Genomic DNA, 21602 nt, shown 5'->3' on the forward strand with positions numbered 1-21602 from the left:
AAACCCCTTCACTTGACTCTGGAACAGGAGAGAGACAAGCTCCAGGAGTTCCAGCTGTACTCGGTAAATGGAGGAAGATGGCACTGCCATGAAAAATGGATGGGAAGGAGCAGGGCCCCAAGAAATGGAGCAATTAGATCTGCCAGTAAGTGGGAGAACATCTAAGGGCTTCCATGGGGAGCAATGTGGGATTCATACCTCCCCTTCTTCCTCCCCAGCCAGCCACCAAAGAAGCATGACAAGGGGTAAAATGGGAAGGATTTCCCTTTTTTTTTTAATAACAACTTCAAGGAGAACTTCAGCGATGCCCCACATCCACCAGTGGGAAAGTGCCACGGGTCCTGGGGCTTGGCACCGTGATTCCTGTCACCTGGAGGCATTTGAGAGGGATTCGGAGAGAGATGCACGGTCCCACCTATTCCAATTCCCCACCCTCAAGCTCCAGTTGCCATGGCAATGGCACCGACGATTTCAATGCATAAACCCAAATTTGCATTTTAATGGGCCATAATTAGAATGCTGAGATAAACGATTCTTCCTCTCGGAAAGGTAACACAAACGCCAGGCCTCACGAAGATGCTGTAGCAGCAAGTGCTGTGCGTACAGGGACACGCACAGAGCCCATACATCGCAGGGCTGGATGAGCTGGGAAGTTGCTCTCAGGTCCTTTGTGCCTAACTGGGAACTTTTATGTGTAAAACCTTGATTTCCAGAGTGAAACAACAGATTTTGCAGATGCCCACCACAAACAGAGCACACCAGCTCCTGGCCTCCACGCCGCCGTGCCGCACCTTCCACCGCAGGAACCCAAAAATACTCCCCATCCAGGCAGCAATCAGGGACCCACAGCAGCAGGGATAATTTCCCAGAGCTGATGAAAAACCCATCCCTCTCCAAATGTCCTAATTTTTTTCCCCTTTGTAGCTAGGTTCGTAGCGAGACATGCTCTCGCTTGGTTATCTGCAATATGCCCCAGAGTTTCTTCTCCAGCTCTTGGATCAGGAAGGGAGTACTGTGCTAGCACCTGGTCTACGCTGTCAGCAGAGAGGCCAAGGAGATACGAGAGGGCATAAGGAGATTTGTTTTTTAAAAGGAAAGATTTCCAAGACATCTCTTTCTACTCCAGCAACAGGCAGGGAGGGGGAGTGGAGGGGGGAGAATCCATTCTGCACCAAAGAGGAAAGCAGAAAATTAATTTCTCCTGCCCTTGATACAAACTAAATTCAAAGCAGGCAGCTGGCAGGAGTGAATAGAGAGAGAAGAGAGAAAGGGGGAAAAAAAATAAATTAAAAAATAAAAAAGGAGAGAAAGGGAGAAAAGCAAACAAGTGCATCATAAAAGCTGCAAACCGCCTGGAAATTTCATTTGGCTTTTCAATTGGGGAGCGACACGGCGCCTGCCTGGGAGGGGGCAATCACAGCGGGGAGAGGCTGAAAGCAGCCCAGCTCCCCCTGCCTCGCGGGGCTCTGCCAGCCCTGGGGGACAGCAGGCAGCTCTGCGAAGATGGGGAGGGCATGGAGCCACCCCAGCCTCATCCCACCCTCCTGGGATGTGGAAGCAAAGCCCGAAACACCAACGGGGAAGTGCTAATTAGTGTTAGCTGGAGTACCACACAGGTGTTCACTGAACTGGCCCTGGGTGGTGCCAAACCATTAGCAGGAGCCTGGGGGGTAGAGGATCCAGAGCAGGGAAGCTCAGAGGGCTTGGGCTCATCTGAAGAGCAGATGACACACCAGTTGCTTCCCAGTACATCTGTGGCCTGGATCTGTCCTGGGGGTTCACATCCAATCTTTTCCACGTCCTTTACAGCACCGATGCGCATGCCTGTGTAAATACACACACCCTGGTCTCACAGAAATGCACACATTTACCTACAGCCATCCAAACCCCACCCAGTGAACTGGCTGTGCTCCACCAGCACAGATGCACGATGAACTTAAAACTAAAACCCCATAACTGTCCTAAAAAAAATACATTTATGGCACAGATGCCACGGTTCATGATGCGTTTTTCAGTCAGCTGGTTTCCCCTAGGAAAGGTTCTGTACAGAAGAGACCCCTCAGAGGATGGGGACATCATTGAGAGGCCCAGTTCCCAACACAAAGCTTTAGGAAGATGGTGGAGAAGCAGGGAGCGGGGGATTAAACCATCACAGACAGGGAAGGGCAGGGCTGGCACCTTGCTGGTTCCGTGCCCCAGACTCGCCAAGGTTGGGTAAAACCCGCAGCAACTCGAAAACCTCCTGGAAACCTCTTCCACGCCTTCCCCCTGCTCTTTGCAGGGCCTTCCTGGAGCTCAGCACCCATGGCGGCACCCACCTGGCCTGAGGCAGGCGAAACCCGGCCTCACAGTGACATCTAGTGAGGTGGAGCCATCACGGCACCACCGGCCTGCTCTGCAAATGGCAGCCTGGCCTCTCGCCCTGCCCTCCTCACCCCACTTTTTTGCCCCTCAGACAGCAGAGGATGGAGGCAGAGCAGGAGATGTGGTGCTGGAGGAGAGGGCAGCCCGGCCCAGGGGGTTCGGTGTGGTGAGATGAAGGGTGCCTGATACCAAGCGCTTCTGGGATTGCCCCTACATCCCAAAAGTAGGGGGCTCCAAGCACATGTTGGGGGGTTTTCAGTGTTTTAGGAGGATAGGGGTGCCCTTCTCCACCCCACTGGTCAGTAACGCAGTGGAGAAGAGCTGGATGGGATGGGAGGGAAAGGAGTGAGAGAAAGGAGGAGAGGGGAGACCCAGCCTTGTGATTTAGATAAACTCAACTGCAGGGACTCACAGACAAATGGTAAAAGGTGAGGTTGAACTGTCGCCTTTCCACGGCCTCAGAAATCATTGGTCCTGGTCGGAGGGTGATAGAAAGGGAGAGCAGTCAGGGAGACAACATAAGGCAGGACTAAATACAGCTACTAGAGAGAGCAAAGGAGGGAAAGAAGAAAAACGAAGGGGAAAGAATGGTGAAAGCAGGGCAAAAGGAGAGGTCTGGCACCATGCTGGAAAATGCAGCCACAGGACTGAACAGCTCCTTGATCTGGGCAAGCCTGACATGAAATTCTGTGTGGTTTGGAGCAATTTTGGAAAACAAACAAACGAAAAAAAAAAAAAAAAAAAAACACACAGTAGGAAACCACAAAGTGTGCACTGTGGCAACTAGCAGCCAGCCACCCTGCTGCTTGCGGCTGAATCCTTGATGCTGCCTTGTTCCCAGTCCCCACACCAGTGACAACCAGGGAGGGGACTGACCTGGCCAGGGACATCTTCTTTTCAACACCTTCCTGAGCCCTTCCCTCTGCTCCCCTCTGCTCTTCCTCCTGTCTCTAACCGGCTCCTTCTCAAGCCTAAAGGGACTGGGGAAGAGTGGGGCCACGCCACACCTTTGGACACTGAACCTCCATCCTCCGGGAGGTCAGGCTTGTGGCAGCAGAGGATGGAGCGGACAGGAGCTGCAGCAGCCAGCAATGAATCATAGAATCATAGAATCATAGAATATCCTGAGTTGGAAGGGACCCTTAAGGATCATCAAGTCCAACTCTTGACACCGCACAGGTCTACCCAAGTTCAGACCATGTGACTAAGTGCACAGTCCAATCTCTTCTTAAATTCAGTCAGGCTCGGTGCAGTGACCACTTCCCTGGGGAGCCTGTTCCAGTGTGCAACCACTCTCTCTGTGAAGAACCCCTTCCTGATGTCCAGCCTAAACTTCCCCTGCCTCAGCTTAACCCCATTCCCGCGGGTCCTGTCGCTGGTGTTAATGGAGAAAAGGTCTCCTGCCTCTCGACACCCCCTTACGAGGAAGTTGTAGACTGCGATGAGGTCTCCCCTCAGCCTCCTCTTCTCCAGGCTGAACAGGCCCAGTGCCCTCAGCCGTTCCTCGTACGTCTTCCCCTCCAGGCCTTTCACCATCTTCGTAGCCCTCCTCTGGACACTCTCCAACAGTTTCATGTCCTTTTTATACTGTGGTGCCCAGAACTGCACACAGTACTCGAGGTGAGGCCGCACCAGCGCAGAGTAGAGCGGGACAATCACCTCCCTCGACCTACTAGCGATGCCGTGCTTGATGCACCCCAGGACACGGTTGGCCCTCCTGGCTGCCAGGGCACACTGCTGGCTCATATTCAACTTGCTGTCTACCACGACCCCCAGATCCCTCTCTTCTAGGCTGCTCTCCAGCGTCTCATCGCCCAGTCTGTACGTGCAGCCAGGGTTTCCCCGTCCCAGGTGCAGGACCCGGCACTTGCTCTTATTGAACTTCATGCGGTTGGCGATCGCCCAGCTCTCCAACCTATCCAGATCCCTCTGCAAGGCCTTTCCACCCTCATTCGAGTCCACAACTCCTCCAAGTTTGGTGTCATCAGCAAACTTGCTCAAAATGCCTTCTATTCCTACATCCAGATCGTTTATAAAAATATTGAAAAGTACCGGCCCTAAAATGGAGCCTTGAGGGACCCCACTGGTGACCGCCCGCCAGCCTGACGCAGCCCCATTCACCATAACCCTTTGGGCCCTGCCCGTTAGCCAATTGCTCACCCATCGTATGATGTTTTTATTTAGCTGTATGCTGGACATTTTGTCCAGTAGGATCCTATGGGAAACCGTGTCAAAAGCCTTGCTGAAGTCCAAAAAAATCACATCAGCTGGTTTCCCTTGGTCCACCATACGGGTGATCTTATCATAAAAGGAAATCAGGTTAGTTAGGCAGGACCTACCCTTCACAAACCCATGCTGGCTGGGACCAATGACTGCTTTGTCCCCCAGGTGCGCCTCAATACGTTCGAGAACCATCTTCTCCATGATTTTACCAGGCACTGACGTGAGACTGACAGGCCTGTAATTGCTAGGGTCTTCTTTCTGACCCTTCTTGAAAATCGGCACAACATTTGCCAGCTTCCAGTCTACCGGGACCTCTCCAGACTCCCAGGATCGTTGAAAAATAATTGAGAGAGGTTCCGCGATGACGTCCGCCAGCTCCTTCAGCACCCGGGGATGAATCCCATCCGGACCCATGGACTTGTAGGGATCCAGGTGGAGTAGCAGATCCCGCACACGTTCAGGGTCGGTCGGGAGTTTGTCATCCCCACCGTCCCGGTCCTCCAGCTCGGGGCACCCTGGGTCCCGAAGCCCATCATCGGCATTGAAGACAGAGGCAAAGAAGGCGTTAAGCGTCTCTGCTTTGCCTATGTCATCGTCTGTGAGAAGACCTTCCCTGTCAAGGAGCGGCCCTATGTATTCTTTAGTTCTCCTTTTTCCATTCACATATCTAAAAAAACCCTTTTTATTTTCTCTCACAGACACAGCCAGCTTCAACTCTAGGTGTGCTTTAGCCACACGAATTTTCTTCCTACAGACACGAGCAGCATCCCTGTATTCTTTCCATGTCACCCGGCCCTCCTTCCAGTAGCGAAACACTCTCTGTTTCCGCCTAATCTCCATTAGAATGTTCCTGGTCAGCCACGCCGGCCTCCTGCCCCGCCTGCCTGACTTGCGATATTTAGGAATCGCCTGATCTTGTGCTTCTAGGAGGCATCGCTTAAAGAGTGACCAGCACTGGTGGACATCAAGGCCTTCAAGAGCAGCTTCCCAGGGGACCTTGCTGACTAGTTCCCCTAGCAGCCTGAAGTCCGCCTTCCCCATATCTAGGGATGAGGTTTTGGTGGCACTTTTCCTTCTGTCACCGTAAATTTTGAACTCAACCACTTCATGGTCGCTATGACCGAGGCGGCCACCAATCACCACATCTCCCACCAGACCCTCTCTGTTTTCTAGCAACAGGTCTAGGAGGGCACCTTTCCTAGTTGGCTCCGTCAGCACCTGCACCAAGAAGTTATCATCTAGGTGCTTCATGAACCTCCTGGACTTGCTCGTGTCAGCCGTGTGGCACTCCCAGTTAACGTCTGGCAAGTTGAAGTCCCCCATAAGGACAAGGGGAGTTAATCTCGAGGCCTCTCTTAGTTCTGTAAAGAATAAGTTATCGGCGCTATCGTCCTGGCCAGGCGGTCTGTAATAGACTCCCACAACGACATCCCCTTTATTCGTTCGTCCCTTGATCCTTACCCAGAGGCTCTCAACTTTGCCATCGCCGACCTGAAGTTCCACACAGTCCAGCCCCTGCTTCACATACATCGCCACCCCACCACCTCGCCTACCCTGCCTGTCCCTCCTGAAGAGCCTGTAACCGTCTATCGCAACACCCCAGTCACAGGACTCATCCCACCAGGTTTCGCTTATGCCGATGATGTCGTAGTTGCGGGACTGGGCCAGGACTTCTAGCTCATCCATTTTATTCCTCATACTGCGTGCGTTTGTGTAGAAGCATTTCAGGTGCGTCTCCTTACACTCAGCACCTCGTGGATCGAACCGAAGGACCTCACTGGCACACAGCCCCTCTGATTCTAGCGTACCATCCCTTAGGTCTTCACCGGCGTGCCTGGTTTTAGCCCCTTCCCCCTTCGACTCTAGTTTAAAGCCCTATCTATCAGCCCTGCCAACTCCTGACCCAAGATCCTTACCCCTCTCCGAGAGAGGCCCATCCCATCCGGTGCCATCAGGCCCGGTGTAGCATAGACCTTCCCGTGATCAAAGAACCCAAAGTTGTGCCGGTCACACCAGTCACGAAGCCACGAGTTTATGCGAACAGCGCACCTTTCAGCTTCCATCCCCCCTATCGGAAGGACAGAGGCAAACACAACCTGCGTGCCTGAACCTCTAAGTTGTCGCCCCAAATCCCTAAAGTCTCTTTTGATCGCCTTTGGACTCCTCTTTGCTACTTCATCGCTACCAGCCTGAAAGACCAATAGCGGGTAGTAGTCAGTGGGCCGTACCAGGTGCTTGACCTTCTTGGCAATGTCCCTGACCCTGGCCCCAGGGAGGCAGCAGACCTCCCTACGGGTAGGGTCAGGCCGACAAATAGGGCCCTCTGTTCCCCTAAGGACAGAGTCACCCACAACAATCACCCTTCTTTCGTTCTTGGTGGAGGCAGTCCTGATGTGTGGAGTTGACCTCCTCACCCTAGGAGTCCTCCTGGGGACACTTTCTACCTCTTCCTCAGTCTCTGTTGATCTCTCATTCTCCAGGGCCTCAAACCTGTTTTGTAAGGGCACCTGGGAAGGTGGGGTCGGAAGAGGAGGGCATCGCCTGCGATGTCGAGCAGGGACCTGTTTCCATTTCTCCTCAGCTCCCAGATCCCCTCCCTCTGCCCGACGGCGACTGGGCAGGGTGTCCACCCCCATTTGGGGTGTCTCACCCCGGTACCTCTCCTTGAGGCCCTGCAGGGAGTTGCTCCAGAAGTCTATCTCCCGCTCACACTCCCTGATGGCCCTCAGCCTCTCCACCTCCTCCTTGAGCTCCGCCACCATGCGGATCAGGTCATCTACTTGCTCACACCTAACACACGCAGCGTCTCTGCCTCCTGCCGATGGCAGGAACAGGCTCTGACACTCCCTGCACCCTGTGACCTGAACCGCTGCATTCTTTAGCGGGTACTCGGTCTGGGTGTGTACAGACCTCCTGCAGAGCGCTCCTGCTCTGCTCCTGCTCTGCATCACGCAGCAGAGAAATCAGCTCACAAGGCCCGCCTAAGGCAGCAAAAGCCTGTGACAACCCCAGCCCATCTCTCCTGTCTGTCTCCAAACCCGTAATGGTAGGTGACAGGCATAACTAGCTAAACTTCGCTGCATCCAGAGCCAGCTCTGGGGCTTGTAAACATTTTAAGGCCCTGGAGCAGGGAGGCTGGGAACAAAACACACAGCCTTCCACCTCTTTGTCACTGCTTTGAAAGCAGACACGTTCAGCAATGACTGACAGTCCCCAATTCCTCATCTGCACAGCATGGGGTTACTTAAGAATGCTCAGCTCTAATACTCTTTACATGAGGAATCATTATTTCCTTTGTAATCAGGGATAAAACACATCCTTCCTGGAAGAAATTAGACTTTGTGTTATCAAAGGCCACGCTATTTCCAGAATTGAGAGCTACAGCCTCTTTACAAATCTCTCTAGTTAAGGAATTTGATGTTACACTCAATACTGTTTCAAAATCCCCGTTTCCATTTCTGTCCATTTGCTGTGGGAACCTGGGCGTATTTTGAGGGGTGAATTTCACAGATTCTGGCACAGAATATCTGTAGTTTTGTCTAAAGCACAAAAGCAAGCCGGGAAGAGCAAATCAACCAATGTAAGGGAGGAATAAAGAGTTAAGTTGCAAACCAAAGGTGAAACAAAAGAAAAAGGTCAAGATCCTTCTACTGCTTCCTCCCTTCCCTGACATTTAAGGATAGTGGTGGGAAAGAGAAAGGGAAATTGTTACCTCCAGCTGCAGACCTCTTTGCCTGCGCCGTTCTAGGAGGCAAGCAACAGCAGCAGACATCCCTCAGAGGAGATTTTTACCTTCAGGCAAAGATAAAGATCACGAGAGTGCTGGAAGTTCAGTCATTTCTGTGATTCTGGATGCAAACTTCCATTATTTCTGACCACAAAAACCTTGTGACACCAGGTCTTTATTGCCCACAAGATTGACTAACAAAGTGCTTTCTCCTGGTATTCTAAGCTTCAACAAAAGGCTTGTATGTTTGTTTGTATGTTTTTTCTCCAAATTTAACATTTATGTTCTTAAAAACATCACCTCTGTCCACAAAGCTGGCTCTCACAGCTTCAGCAAAGGTACTGCTGCTGACTGTCCTCCCATTTGGAGCCAAAAAGCAGCACACAGAGGAAAGGAGATGTTTTGGGTTGAGCCCCCACATTCTCATTCAGAAGATCTAGTTTGAACACAACCCGTCTCAGATATTTTGTGAGGTGCTTCATCTTTGTGCCTCCTTATCTGTACAAGAGACTAACAACTGTCTTTTCCAGGGGCAGAGTTCATTTCTAACTGCAGCATCCAGTGCAGTGGGAAGCTGATTTAGGCTCAGCCTAAGCCAACATTATTTGCAGAAGTTGTGTGATACAGAGCCAGTTTCTTGCTTACCTGGAAAAGGATGAAAAGTGCATGGAAGAGGTAAGAATCTGCCCTGGATTAAAACAAAACAGTAGAAAATCAGAATAAAAGACTTTCTATCCATCTGCAGTAGCTAAAAACTTACCCACACAAGGGTGTGAATCAAAGCATTGTCCTGCACTTGTTCAAACACAGCAGGCCACCAAGTCAAATCACTTTTCAGAGGCATGTCACACAGCTAAAGGACAAAGGTTCCTACGTACTCGAGGTACAGGGCAGGCAGCGATCCACGGGTCTTTGTAGGAACAGTGACCACAACACAAACCGCTCGAGGTTGGCAAACACAGATAAATATTAATGACAGCAGCTTTGAATAAGGCATCATAACGTAGTGCTGGACGTGGTGAAACCGGACAGCTGTCCAGAGCAAAGCACGTCCTATAATCCACGCGTGAAGGAGCATACAAAGGTGAAAATCTGTTAGAAATCAGCTTGAAAATCAGCCTGATTCATTCTGAAAGAAAAAATGCAGATGTTATTTGTCAGCACGGACACTACCGAGTGTTCAAACATCAGGATCCCGTTTCCCAAAATCATAAGGCTGTTTAAAAAGCAGTCCTAGACGAAATGAATGCTTGCCATTGTTGTATTTTATGTCTACTGCTGCTTCTGTTTTCTAACACTCCTCAGAACGTTCCTTCAAGCTGGGACTCCTACGTAGCCCCCTGAAACCAGACGCTGGAACATAAAAAAGAGCAAACAAACAGCTATTATGAGCTGCCACAGACAGCAGTATGATTAACCACGAATATCATTAATGCCTTTGTCACCGCTTAGTACATAATAATAAGGTGGCACAGGCCAGATGTATGAGAATCTCAGAAATCTTCCAAAGCCTGGAGTAATAGGGGGAAGAGCAGCCACTCCACGATGAAGCAGAAACTCCATCAACGCATTCAAACGAGGAAAATCTCCATTTTTCAGTGCCGTAGGAAATAAAGCAGAAAGTGAACTTATAACAGCCACATAAGGAAGTTATTTAAACTTAAACTGATCTGTATGCTGGGTTATTTGTAATTGAAAAGCCAGCCAGCTCACGGGTACCCACTGAGGCATGAGATTTAAAGCAAGCCATAAAACACAAACATTAGCAGCAGAAAGCTTTCGAAGATAACTTAACTCTCAGCAACAAAGACATTCTCTGTCTGAAAGGCTGTGCCTGTGGTTTTTGCCATCACAAGTTAGATTATTCCAGCTCTAAGACAGCGATTTATTTGGATGTTACACATTTAAATGAACGCCATTTGACATTCATTCTGTCCCCAAAGCGTTTCAGAGAGCTAACTGTAGTGATTTTTGAGGGAGCACTAAGTGATTAAGCGTTCTTGGATGAAATTTTAATTTGAGCAGAGGCCTTAAAGAGTACAATGAAATACCAATTTATTTATTTTTTTTTACTGACATAGGCGCAAAGTCTCCTAACATTAAATTTTGAAGAGAACATACCAGTTGGGAAAAAGCTGTTTTTAGGGGCTGCTCATCTGCTCTCAGTGGTGATTTGGGTAAAAGAAAGTGATAGTTAAATGTATATATCATGATGAAAAAGGAACATATCTTCACTGTGAGAGTGATAAAGCCATGGAAGTGCCTACGAAAAGAAATACAGCATGTTATATGCTGTGCTCAGCACAAAGCAGATTTATCAAACACAGGTTAGCAAACTTCATCTGAGGTCACCAGAGGGAATTTTATGGTTTATGACACACAGCAGATGAGATTATGTGATCCAAATGCCTAAATTCTACATATATACAGGTTTAAAGGGACATATAATACGCAGGCAAAACCCAGTACATTCCTGATATAGGACAATAAACTGATCTCGCTTAGCACTGCAGGAAAATGGTGTAAGCATAATTTTCTATTAAAGCCAAAGAGTAAGGGAGAAACCTGCATCTGTGAGTGCAGGAGCACGGCAGGTATTAGCTGTACCAAAGTCACCCAGACAGAGACATGACAGATGCTGTTATCACCGTGTCTGCCAAGACCAAGCACAGCTGAAGCCCGAATGCGGTTAGGGGAAACATTAATGACCATCCCCTGAGAAAGGCTGCCAGATCCTGTTAGGAGGAGCGGAAGAAACATAATGTCTTAATAATAGGTACTTGGTTTTGCAAACTGTTTAAAAATCCATGGCCCGTGTTGGACAGTGATCTTAGCATAGTTCTAGGGCAGCAACAGATCCAAACCCCGGGAACGCACACAGCACCAAGCGATTCCATTTCACTTCTTGGTGCACTAACCAGCTCCAAGAGCCTGGCAGGACTGATGCAGGAGACTGTAAATGCAGTTAAAGGAAGTGCCTTGCCTTTCCTTTTCACCAAAATGACCCCTGTGAGCTTGTTACATTTTATTCTGCAGGTAATTGCAGACTAAAATCATAGCAGGTCTGCGCTCAGCCTTGCTGGTCAAAAGAGGAGTTGTCTGTATTACGGTTTCTTGCTCCTGACGGTATTTAATAAGAAGGGAGTCAGGTTTTCTGAGAGACCTACATAATTGAGAGCGTTACTAATTGGCACAACAGAAACAGAAATACAATAGTATTTGCAGTGGTTTGCTTTTGAGATAAAAAGGGCATATATTTTCCAACAATGGGATGATAAATCAGCGCAGCCGGTACCACACTAATTTGTTAAATGTAAATGTGTTTTGCAGTGGTGATAATGAAGATGTTTTTGCATCAGGTGCCCTCATAAGACATTTATGATGCTACAGTTTTGACACTAAGCATGTGTTATAACGTATTAGGTGAGCCTGGTAAAGTTAAGTGATGTAAATGTAGGGTTTAAGCAGTAGAATAAGCTATCGTGAATATATAGTGTGATATATTACTACGAACAGCTTACAAAGAACCTGTAAATTGTATTTTAGGGGATAAAAGAGAACATTTGACTGATGAGGTATTTTGGGAAATTCTTTCCCCACAGTAATACCACCGGCAGCTATCATTTATCTCACTCTGATCAAAATAAAGATATTCGGAATATACAAGCAGTGACAAATATTGTAGTGAATCAAATGTTCTCTTTGATTTCCTCAATAAGCTCTTAAATCCCTTCTTGCTCAGCATCTGCTTTGAAAAAGTGCAATAGTCTCCCCATAAATTTGCTAACTTGCATTTGACTGGAGGGACAGACCTGGTACAGAACGAGGAGCTGAGCAACCTCTGTTGTGGCTGGCTTAGCGGAAAACAAGATAATTGGGAAGTGCTGTGCACTATGCATGCAGTGACTGTCCGTCCAAATCAATCATAACATGGGTTGGGTTACTTTAAAAAGGAAAAACCCGAGTGAGAATTGACATACCGAATAGGAAGTAGATGGTTAATGTTTCCCAGGAATAAGCACCGAGTAGGTCTTGCCCGGGAAGATGCATTAGCACCACAGCAATGCCAAGCACTGACACAAGATGCCAGGAACCACCCAGAGATTCAGAAGAGAGCTAGGAATAACAAGAGACACGTTGAGGTGACATCTGCAGAGGCTGGAGAACAATCTGCAAAGAATGGGTGCCTGTTAACGAACCCCAGCTTAACTGTTATCAGTCACCACCAGAGATCATTCCTGCACAGAACGAGCCCTGCTCGTGTCTCTCTCCCTGCAGGCCATATTTGAGGGAGAACAAACCTCTTTCTTTCTCCTCCAGAACCAGCTTGCTACTGCCAGCACCGGCTGTAATTGAATAAGCTTTATTCAGATGACAGCTAAATTTAGCAGACATTAGCATCCCGTCTCTGGGGAGGCAAAAACAGGGGAGGAACGCTTTAAATAAATAGACTGGAGTAATGCTGAATAATAGATGAACATTTTGGCAGAGCGAAGCTCTGCGCCTGAGGAGTCGGGCACGGCGTTAAATGTATTTTTTTAACTATTTTTCAACTAGCGCTGCTGGCTGCTCCCTCTCCCCTCAGCCTGTCATGATCTCCCCTGTGATCACCACCACGGTGGCAGGGGCTGCAGGCTGTGAGCAGCAGCTCGGTTAGGGTTTATAAGGGGGAGCCTGCAGCCCCACACAGTGCACAGGGAGGGCAGGGGGAAGGGCCAGCAGCCAGCACAGGGCTCTCCATGGCACCGCCATGTCCCCTGAGGGAACCCCCCCCCCCCAACATGGCGCCCCAACATGGCGCCGCGCCTTTCCCGCCCAGCCCTTCCCCGCGCCGGGCGCGAAGACGGAAGCGCGGCGAGCGGAAGCGGCTTCAGGTGAGGGCGGAAGTGGGGGCGGCGAGGCGGAAGCGGGCGGGCGGCCATGTCGGCGTCGCTGCTGCGGAGGGGCCTGGAGCTGCTGGAGGCGCGGGGTGAGGGGGCTGGGGTTAATTTAATTTAATTTAATTTTAATTTTATGGTTATGTTTGGGGTTATGGTTGGGATTAAGGGTGTGGTTACCTCGTGCGGCCGCACTAACCGTGCCCCTCTGCCCCTGCAGGCCGCGGGAAGGCCCCGCCCGGCCTCCAGGCGGGGAGCGGCGGCCCCAGGACGCGGCGGAGGAAGGCGGCGAAAGGGCCCGGGAGGAGCAAGGCCACGATCAAGGGCAGGGTCGTGAAATCGGCCATAGGTGAGTCCCGGCCCCGCTCCCCTCATCCCCAGCCCGTCCTCACGGGTGCCCCCCCCCTCCCCTTGAAGCACAGGGGGGGTCCCGCAGCAGTCCTGTGGTTGCTGATGTGTTTTTCCCGCTGTGCTCTGGTCTAGAGGAGTACCACAAGAAGAAGGCCGTGAGTCACTTGAGAGAAAACCTGCAGTACATGACGAGCGGGCGGTGCGTGGCAGACAAAGCTGTCACCCAACAGGTAAGGCTGACACTTTTTTGGGGGTGTGTGGGGGTCTGCATCCCCTGAGGAGTGCAGGGCACTACCAGGCAGAAACCTGACTCTTATGCATTGGGTCTGAGATGGACAATCTGGGGATAATTCCCTTTATCGTCCAGCTTAGGCCCCATGCAAAACTGTTAAGTCTCTGCCCTGTAGTTACTTTGAGGAATTTCCATGTGCTCAGGCAAAACAGCTTTAAACTCTCATTATCTTATTTCCTACTATGTTCTTAGATGCTAGCTAAAATCTGCTGTCACTGTTGGCTTTGCCTAGTTACCAAAGGTGTTTCATAGTTTCAGCTGGCAGAGATTTACTGGTTCACACTTTCTTACTGTTGAAGTGTTCTTCTCTGTAGCTAGAGGCTGTTTTGGCAAGGATCTAGGTACGATGCTGACTCACGTGGCAGGAATTTCCCAGCATCTTGAACGATGCTTCTCATAACTTGAGAATTTAACCAGTGGTCTTTCCCAAAGATAGTGCGGTGCCAAGAGTCAGACAGGCAAATAGCTGACACTGAGTGTTTATTGTGCTATTTTTATGAGAAGGGGACTTTTGACTTACACAAAGTGGTTTAGTCCAGTGTTTCTCGGGCATGAGACTGTAAAAGACCACAGCAGTGTCTTAGAAAACATTGAGGAAATTCCACAAACTTTTTGGGGCTCTCTTGTGGTTAGATAGGACAAAAGCAGCCCAGTTTCAGAGAAGTTCGCTGTCAGAGGGTGGTTTCCATGTTTGGCTCTGAATACTACATGGATATTTGTTGTTGTCTCCGTGACCTGCTTTGGTTAACATCAGTGTTTGCCTTCCTCTGAATTCAATGCCTCCTTGAATTCCTCTGCGGAGGCATTCCAGAATGCGGCAGGGTACCAGCAGAATGACAAGGGCATGGGAGGTGGGCTTGAAAATCAGTTTTGTGACCTGGTCTGACTAACAACGACTGTTGTTTTTCCCTTTCCGTTTGAAGATTCTCACCCAGAACAGAGGTAGGAAGTCGAAGGATCGACCTCCAGAGAAGAAGGCAAAGAAGAAGCCCGAGGGCACTGTCTTTACCGAGGAAGATTTCCGTAAATTTGAGAGAGAATACTTCGGGACACTGTAAACAGCATGAAAGGGACTCCTGCAGCTCCAATCTTCCACGTCTGAGCACTCAGAACACAGGACAGACGCTTCCTCTGTGTGTTTGAGATGGGACACAGGAGATGTGCCTCTTTGTCAGCGAGTTCTGTAATGTCAGACTTGCAGGGAAACGCTGCGCCTGTGCAGAGCTGGTTGCTGGGGATGTGGAAGTTCCCTTGGCTTTGTAATGCGTGGTCCTCATAATTATCTTCCTCCAGCCAGCACACCTTGTGTTCTTGGTGTAGAAGGGTGGGACAATCCAAAAATGAACCTTGTTCCTCAGGACATAAGGCTTCTGCTGGCTGCATCCATCTCAGTGGAGAAATGCCTCAGACCAGCAGAAATAAATCACGAAAAAGGAAGGTTAACTCGAAAGACTGCTAAAACACAAAGAGCCCTGCAGTTTCTGTTACTGTTACAGGTTTTTTATCACTGTAAAACACTTTGTATGTTATTTATGATTAAACTGTTGTTGTTGCAACAACATGCTGCCTATCCTTGCCTTTGTGGTAGTGATGATTGTGACAGGTTGTAAGCAAACACAAACCAGGTCATTGTTCTGAGCCAGGCATCCCTGTCGCTGGGATGACTCAGTTGTGTGAACGGCCCCTCTCTGATTCATGTTGCCACTCGTATTTAGTCCTCTCTGACATGCTCAGGTCTTCAAAAAGCACAGGTTGGAACTGAGATGACTGCTGTTCTGCCTGCTCGCGGTCCTCCCCTCTCTAAAAAAAGAGGTCTTAGGGGGAAAAGCTGCCTTTTGGATGCTTCAACCCAAGCGTTCCCACTGAAGTTGCAGCTGGGCGCTGCCAGCTCCTAGAGCCAGGAGCACTTCTCCAGAGGATTGAGTCTTCTGACCCAGAGGCCGTGGTGCTGGACTGAAGGGACGGGTTTTTTTCCTATCTGACAACTGCTAAATTCCGTGCTGCAACAACCAGATGGCCCAGCAGATGGGAGTGTTGTTCCAGACGCCTTTTCTTGCTGAACCACTGTAAATGGCTTCTGGGAAGCTCCTGCCACTGCCCTGTCCTGCCCCTTCCCGAAGGAGACGGGAGGTGTGTGCCCTTTGGAAACAACAGAGGTAAGGAGGAGGCTGAATGCCAAGCCTTGGCGAGGCTCCAGAACTGATTGCAGGCGGCTTGGCTGACCCGAGCAGCTGCTGCTCGGCTGTTAGCACTGGAAGGAATTTGGTGTCCCTTCCCTGCCAGCCGACTGCAATTCCTGGTGCATCCTGTTAGGTCTGTGTCGCCTCTGCCGTGCGCTTTCCCCCTCGCTTGCATGAGAGGGGAGGTCACCCAGATGTACAGCGGCCAGACAGGGGAAATAGTGAACACGCTGCTGTTTGTGTACTGGAAGTTGTGTAACAGCGTCGGGGAGGGGATTGCTTGTAATGGGATCGGTTCAACCATCTGCAGCGAAATAAAACGGTTTGAAGGCCAGTTCCTCTCTTCTCCATTGTGTTCCTACTCCCGAAAATGGAGAGATGTGTGGAATCCCTCCAACGCGCCCGTTTCCGTGGTTGTCCAGCTGCTGAGCCGACCCTCTGCAGCTCGAGGAAAGCAAAAGCTTTGTTGTTGCAGGAAGCAGCGCTAGGGGAACGTGGTTGGCTCCGTTTGTACAAAACCCAGCTTGTTTGCTGGCAAACATGAGCAAAGAGGAAAGCTTTTCTCTCAAAGTCCACAAGGAACTTTAAAGTGGGGCCCAGAGCTGTTTTCCCCAAGGACAACAACACCCAGATATGTGGGATTTTGAAGTTAAAGGGGAGCTCTTGTTGCTGGCTGGGAAGGCTTTTAGGGCCAGCACAAGTAACCATCATACCTGTGGCTGTAGGCCACGAGGTGCTGTACTTGTTTGAGAGGGCAAAGCTACCTGTCAGATGGAATCAAACTCGTTTGTACAGCCAGCAGTGTCCTCAGCTAAATTAAACCTCACCTTGCAGGAGGGAGGAAAAGCAAGCAGAAGTGAGTGAGTGGTTCTAGATAAGCCACCATTTTTGCCAAATGTGAAGATCGGGCATGTCTTAGCCTTGATTTCCCCTCTTCTCTCGCAGAGCTGGAGCTCCTAGGAAAGAAGAACAGCAGTGCTGTTTGCGATCCGGGTAGATAAGGATGGAAACTGGCCCCTGAGGGGAATATCTTCAAGCTAAAGGGGGAAATATTTTCTTTGTTTGTGTTTTTTTTTTTTTCCTACCCTGCTTCCCACCTGGGCAGTTCGCAGGCTGGGAGCTGAGACACCACATCCCTGGGACCTGCCGGGCAGCATTTCTCTCCCGCGCAGCTGCGAGCGCGGGGAGGCTGAGCTCATCGTGCTGCTGGCTCTCTTCCCAGCTCTGCGACACCAGCCGAGCATCCTGCAGCAAAAAAAAAAAAAAAAAAAGAGAGAGATGTGGCTGAGCTGGGGAGGAGGGAGGGTGCCATCTTACAGCGCATCCCCACCCAGACGCAGCAGGGAGCCGGGATGGGAAGGAGCAGCTTTAATATAAATGCAAATACAGGCTCTGGGGCATTAATAATGGGGTAGAGCCTTTCCAGGGAAGCGGTTCGGAGGAGGAAGAATGGTTCCCAGCTGCTCGGTGTGAGACTGGCTCGTTGTGAGTAAGATTCACAAAGCCGGTTCATGGCTTTATTACTCCCCTCTGTTATGCGAGTGGAAAGCAAAACAGAAAAATCTGTTTGGACAGGTACAAGCCGGTGTAAGCCGCGTGGCTCACGGCCTCTGCTGTATCAGCAAGTCCGGGCTCTCCTAGCGTGGAAGCAGCAACAGGTGATAGCAATGTATAGGTGTACCAGGAGAGAGGGAAGGACTGCAAAGAGGGGAAGGATCTTTAAAAACTTTTGGGAATCTCAGTCCCAGGCTATTTTTTCAGGACTGGCTTCCATTTCCATGCTGATGATCCAGCATCAGCACCTACAACGCTGATGGGCTCCTAAATGCTTTGGATAAGGGACCAGATATTGAAAAAAAATATAGAGCAGCACTGCCCTGAATAGCTCAGGATAAGTAAATAAATAAAAGGTGAAGCACATGGAAGATTTTCATTTCAAAACAAGAACAACCCAATCAGCTGAAAACAAGGAATGTAACAAGGGGCAAGCTGCCTAATGCCTGCTTACAGCCCAAAATACGGCGCTCGAGCCAATGCTGGCTGAAAGGTTAGTAGGCTTGAGACGGATTAAAGGTCTGCATGACTATCCCTAGCTACATCAAGCAGGATTAGCTGTGCCAACCCCTAACTGCTGGGGGCAGGGAAAATAAAAGGCACGAAGCTTGTGCTTCGGGGAAGCCTCTGCCCCACAGAAATTAAACTGCCATGGTTGCTGTGCTCGGATCTTGCTCCCGGCCATTCTTCTGAAGGGTGTGAGCACGTGAAGGAGATAAAAAGGAGAAAGAAGAGGCAGAGAGCCATTATGTTGAGAACATGCGCCTGTGTAATATGGAAATTGGAGCTTGTGGGGAGAGCGAGCTCCATTTGGTGGCCTCTGACACTGCATGAGCGCACTGAAAATAATGCGAAGGCAGCATACCTGGGATACCTGAGTAGCCAAAACAACACTGTCTAGGTCAGTGTTAATTCACATGGCTCAGCTAAACGGCTTGAATGGGAAATGCAGCAAGATGAGCTGCTTCGGCCCAACAAGTGGTAAGATCCCAAGACTGTCTTTGCATGGGAAATGAGGTGTAACAGGAGTGTGTGTGCTGGTCTGCACTGTAAGGCTGAGAATATATCAGGAGAGAGGAAGGCAGGTTGTCCCAGAAGCTACCTGAGTTGTGTTAAGAAAAAATAAGCACACACAAAATGGCAATTATGTTGGACAGTGGATAGGAAGGACAAGACAGGCCCTGTTGTTCCTGAAGGCCTAAGGCTATGGAAGATAAAACTGGTGTTATTTTGATCAAAAATATATAAATTTCCCACCAAAAGCCAAGGCTTTGACTTAGATGTAGTAACAGGAGAAGAAGGGTGGCCACACAGCAGAGAGGGGTGAGAAAGCACACTTGGTCAACACAGAGAAAGTCTGTGGATATGCCAAGAACAGAAGCTGAACCACAACCCCCCCTCCAAATAAAAATGAAAAGCTGAGGCAATCCTTGAGGAGGCTGTGGGAAACATGGGCAAGACAGGGAGCAGGATTTTTTTTCAAGAGGCACATGATTCACCTCTGGAGATGACATGGCCTTGGGGCCGGGGCAGAGCAGGCTGTGACGTGACGGCCACCCCATGAAATTATTTCAGCTGGCACAACCTACCTTTTCCTTCCACCAGTCCAGCTCGGCAGCGCCGAGGGAGCATTCATCTCCCGAAGGACAGCCTGTCCTTGCTGTTCTTTCTGGGCTTTCTGCCAGGGCAAAACCTCTTCAGAAGATTTTTATCGCCACTCGTTCTTCCTTCCCCAAAGCTGCAGCCGGGGGGTTGTTTTTGCAGGCGTGCTGCAGGGGTGCACCTGGTTCTCCACACGGGCAAGTGACGAAGCCGTCAGCAGCAGTGGTTTCCTCTTGACGTCCCCAAAGAGAAGCACGAGCACCTGGGGCTCTCTAAAGGCAGGGCAAAGAGGAAGGTAGCTAGAAATAGGGAGCTTTCACATGGTATAGATTGGGGAAATGCTGTTTCTGAGTAAGCCTCCTCTAGGTAGATAAAGCCCCCGTTACACGCACCACGATCTATTTCTGGATGTGGTATCATCCCGTACGGTAACCACAAAGATTCGGTTGAAGCACGTTTCTTCAGAGAGGCTGCGAGAAAAGGAAGACGGAGCCTGCAGGCTGCAAAACCCAAAATCAGTCACCGGGTAGGAAGCGCGCAGCTGCTCAGATGCTTCCCCCTCCTGTGGGAAGGGGTTTTAATGTGACGGTGTCCTCGGTGTTCCTCTAAAGAATGAAGGAAAACATGAAAAGTCAGCCCTGGTGTTCAGCCAGTGCAAAACTCTTACCAAAGCATGGAAAGGCAGCGCTGCTCCAGCAGGCGTTGCGTAAGGGTGCCGCGTTGGCTGCCTCTGAAGAGCTGGCAGCTCGGAGCCTGGGCAAACAGCAAAGCCACCAGCTGCTCTCAAAGGGCAGGTTTCTGGGTGCCCTGCAAGAAGCCCTATAAAAGGCAGGTGTGGATCCACAGCAGAGAGCAAAGCAGCTCCGAATTCAAAGTTCTGCTGCCCTCACTGCCCAGCCTGCGGCCCAGCTTCAGCTGCAGTGGATCTAAGGGAAAGGGAGGCGGTTGGGCAGGAGGATTGGTTTGGGGAGGAAAAGAGGGATTTGCCCTATAAGGAGAAGCCACTTGCTTATACAGGTTATCGTTGTTTTTTTTTTTTTTTCTGTGGCTCAGCTGATAACAAGCACATTAAGGATTTGGCCCATCAAGGGCGAGATTATCCTGCTCATTGGGCTCTCCTGCCTCTAATTACCCCCAGCCCCAGCCTCTCAGGTCCAGCTGATCTGAGGGAAACCCTTCAGGTTGCATTACCTCCCAAAACAGAGCAGTCCCTCCTGCCTGCATGTGGTCACCACTAGGGCCTGGAAGAGCAAAGCAGCACGTAAAGCAGGATGATGGGCCTGCCAGGTTGTGGTGCCAGGATGGGAAAATTAATAGGGCTCAAGGACTGCAGTCCTAGCTCAAGGACTCAAGAGCCAGAAACAGGACCCCATAAGGCTGCAATAGGCAGGACAGAAAGAAAAATAAATTGTTTTAAGTAACACAAAAGACATCCTCCCCCTCTTGTTCCAGCAGCGGTCCTGAAGCCACTGCCCAGGCTGGGACGTGCAGGCGCCGGAGCTGGGCAGCTTGCTGGGTCATGTCAGTGCGAGTGAGAAGGAATATTAACTCCCCGGGGAAGGATGCACGTGTCCACTTGCCAAAGCTGCTTCTGGCAGGCCAAGCAGGGATTAAGGAGTCTGCTGGTATCACTGCATCTGGGTGTCAGTGGGAAAAAAAGAAATCACACACACAAAATGCTCGTAAAGGGCATGTCCCAAATCCTGATGCTCTGATTAGCAGGATACAGCTGCCCCAACCGTGGAGCTTACTGGATTTCGGAACCTCAGAGAACGAACCAAACAAAAAAAAATCCCTAACACTGCCACAAATGTAAGCACACTAATAAATGTAATGCCTACAGGCTGAAACCACCCCGCCATGCAGGCTCCTACCTGCCATCTTTATGTTCTTTTGCGTGTAACAGATACTATCACAGCACGTTTCCCCCTTGTGTCTTCTCCTGACTCTCCAGGACCAGAGAACTACCTCGCTTACCGCAGCCCTTACCAAGAAACGCCAGCCCAGGAGCCGGGCTGAAGCTCCTGCCCACATGCTGCTGCAGCACATCCGTGTTTCCACCAGCTGCACGGCTTCCGTAGAGCTGAACTGGCCCCAAAACTTTGACACACTTCAGCGTCTGCGTGAAGAGGCCTCTAGGACTTTCACACTGAGGCATGAAACCACCTTCCACTAAGTGTGCTCGGTGTAACCCCACTTACTGGCCCCATGACAGCCCCTACCCAAACCCCACCGGCTAGGGCCAAGAAACTTTCCCTACAGGCATTTTGCACCTTTAATTTGTACTTCAAATGGTTCTACAGACTCCTAAGTAGAGTATGTGTTTGCTACTAGAGACCTGAGTGTAGTGCAGTATGATCTCCCCCGGTTCAATAGTTTACTTAATTGTATGTGAATTATGAGTGACAGCATTAACTGAAGGCACTTCCACA

At 50.0% G+C, this 21602-nt stretch overlaps 1 protein-coding gene and 2 long non-coding RNA genes across 4 annotated transcripts; 1 reads left to right on the top strand and 2 right to left on the bottom strand.

The window, feature by feature from the left end:
* Window positions 1-8566: 8566 nt before the first annotated feature.
* Window positions 8567-13187, bottom strand: LOC140002460 (uncharacterized). 2 transcript variants are annotated; one of them, XR_011809120.1, is made up of 3 exons: window positions 12295-13187; window positions 9075-10577; window positions 8567-8959 (listed from the first exon to the last, which is right to left on the bottom strand). It is a non-coding gene; the product is annotated as an uncharacterized lncRNA (long non-coding RNA). The 2 variants fall into 2 exon arrangements; XR_011809119.1 differs by having other exon boundaries at window positions 9075-12430; window positions 12616-13037.
* Window positions 13171-15393, top strand: RPS19BP1 (ribosomal protein S19 binding protein 1). The gene is made up of 4 exons (XM_027450946.3): window positions 13171-13283; window positions 13412-13540; window positions 13675-13772; window positions 14758-15393. The coding sequence occupies exons 1-4, from the start codon at window positions 13235-13237 to the stop codon at window positions 14890-14892; spliced, it is 411 nt and encodes a 136-aa protein (XP_027306747.3). The 5' UTR covers window positions 13171-13234; the 3' UTR covers window positions 14893-15393.
* Window positions 15394-15412: 19 nt separating this feature from the next.
* On the bottom strand, window positions 15413-20150 carry LOC140002459 (uncharacterized). The gene is made up of 4 exons (XR_011809117.1): window positions 19838-20150; window positions 19158-19442; window positions 17112-17259; window positions 15413-16970 (listed from the first exon to the last, which is right to left on the bottom strand). It is a non-coding gene; the product is annotated as an uncharacterized lncRNA (long non-coding RNA).
* Between the last annotated feature and the right edge of the window lie 1452 nt (window positions 20151-21602).

Source organism: Anas platyrhynchos, chromosome 1 (assembly GCF_047663525.1).
Source record: "Anas platyrhynchos isolate ZD024472 breed Pekin duck chromosome 1, IASCAAS_PekinDuck_T2T, whole genome shotgun sequence".
NCBI lineage: Eukaryota > Metazoa > Chordata > Aves > Anseriformes > Anatidae > Anas > Anas platyrhynchos.

Excerpts from the sequence above, each read along its gene's own strand:
- RPS19BP1 (XM_027450946.3), top strand. The coding sequence starts at position 13,235 with ATGTCGGCGTCGCTGCTGCGGAGGGGCCTGGAGCTGCTGGAGGCGCGG. Across the intron at positions 13,284-13,411 it reads GGAGCTGCTGGAGGCGCGGG|GCCGCGGGAAGGCCCCGCCC; the intron begins GTGAGGGGGCTG and ends CTGCCCCTGCAG. Across the intron at positions 13,541-13,674 it reads GGTCGTGAAATCGGCCATAG|AGGAGTACCACAAGAAGAAG; the intron begins GTGAGTCCCGGC and ends GCTCTGGTCTAG.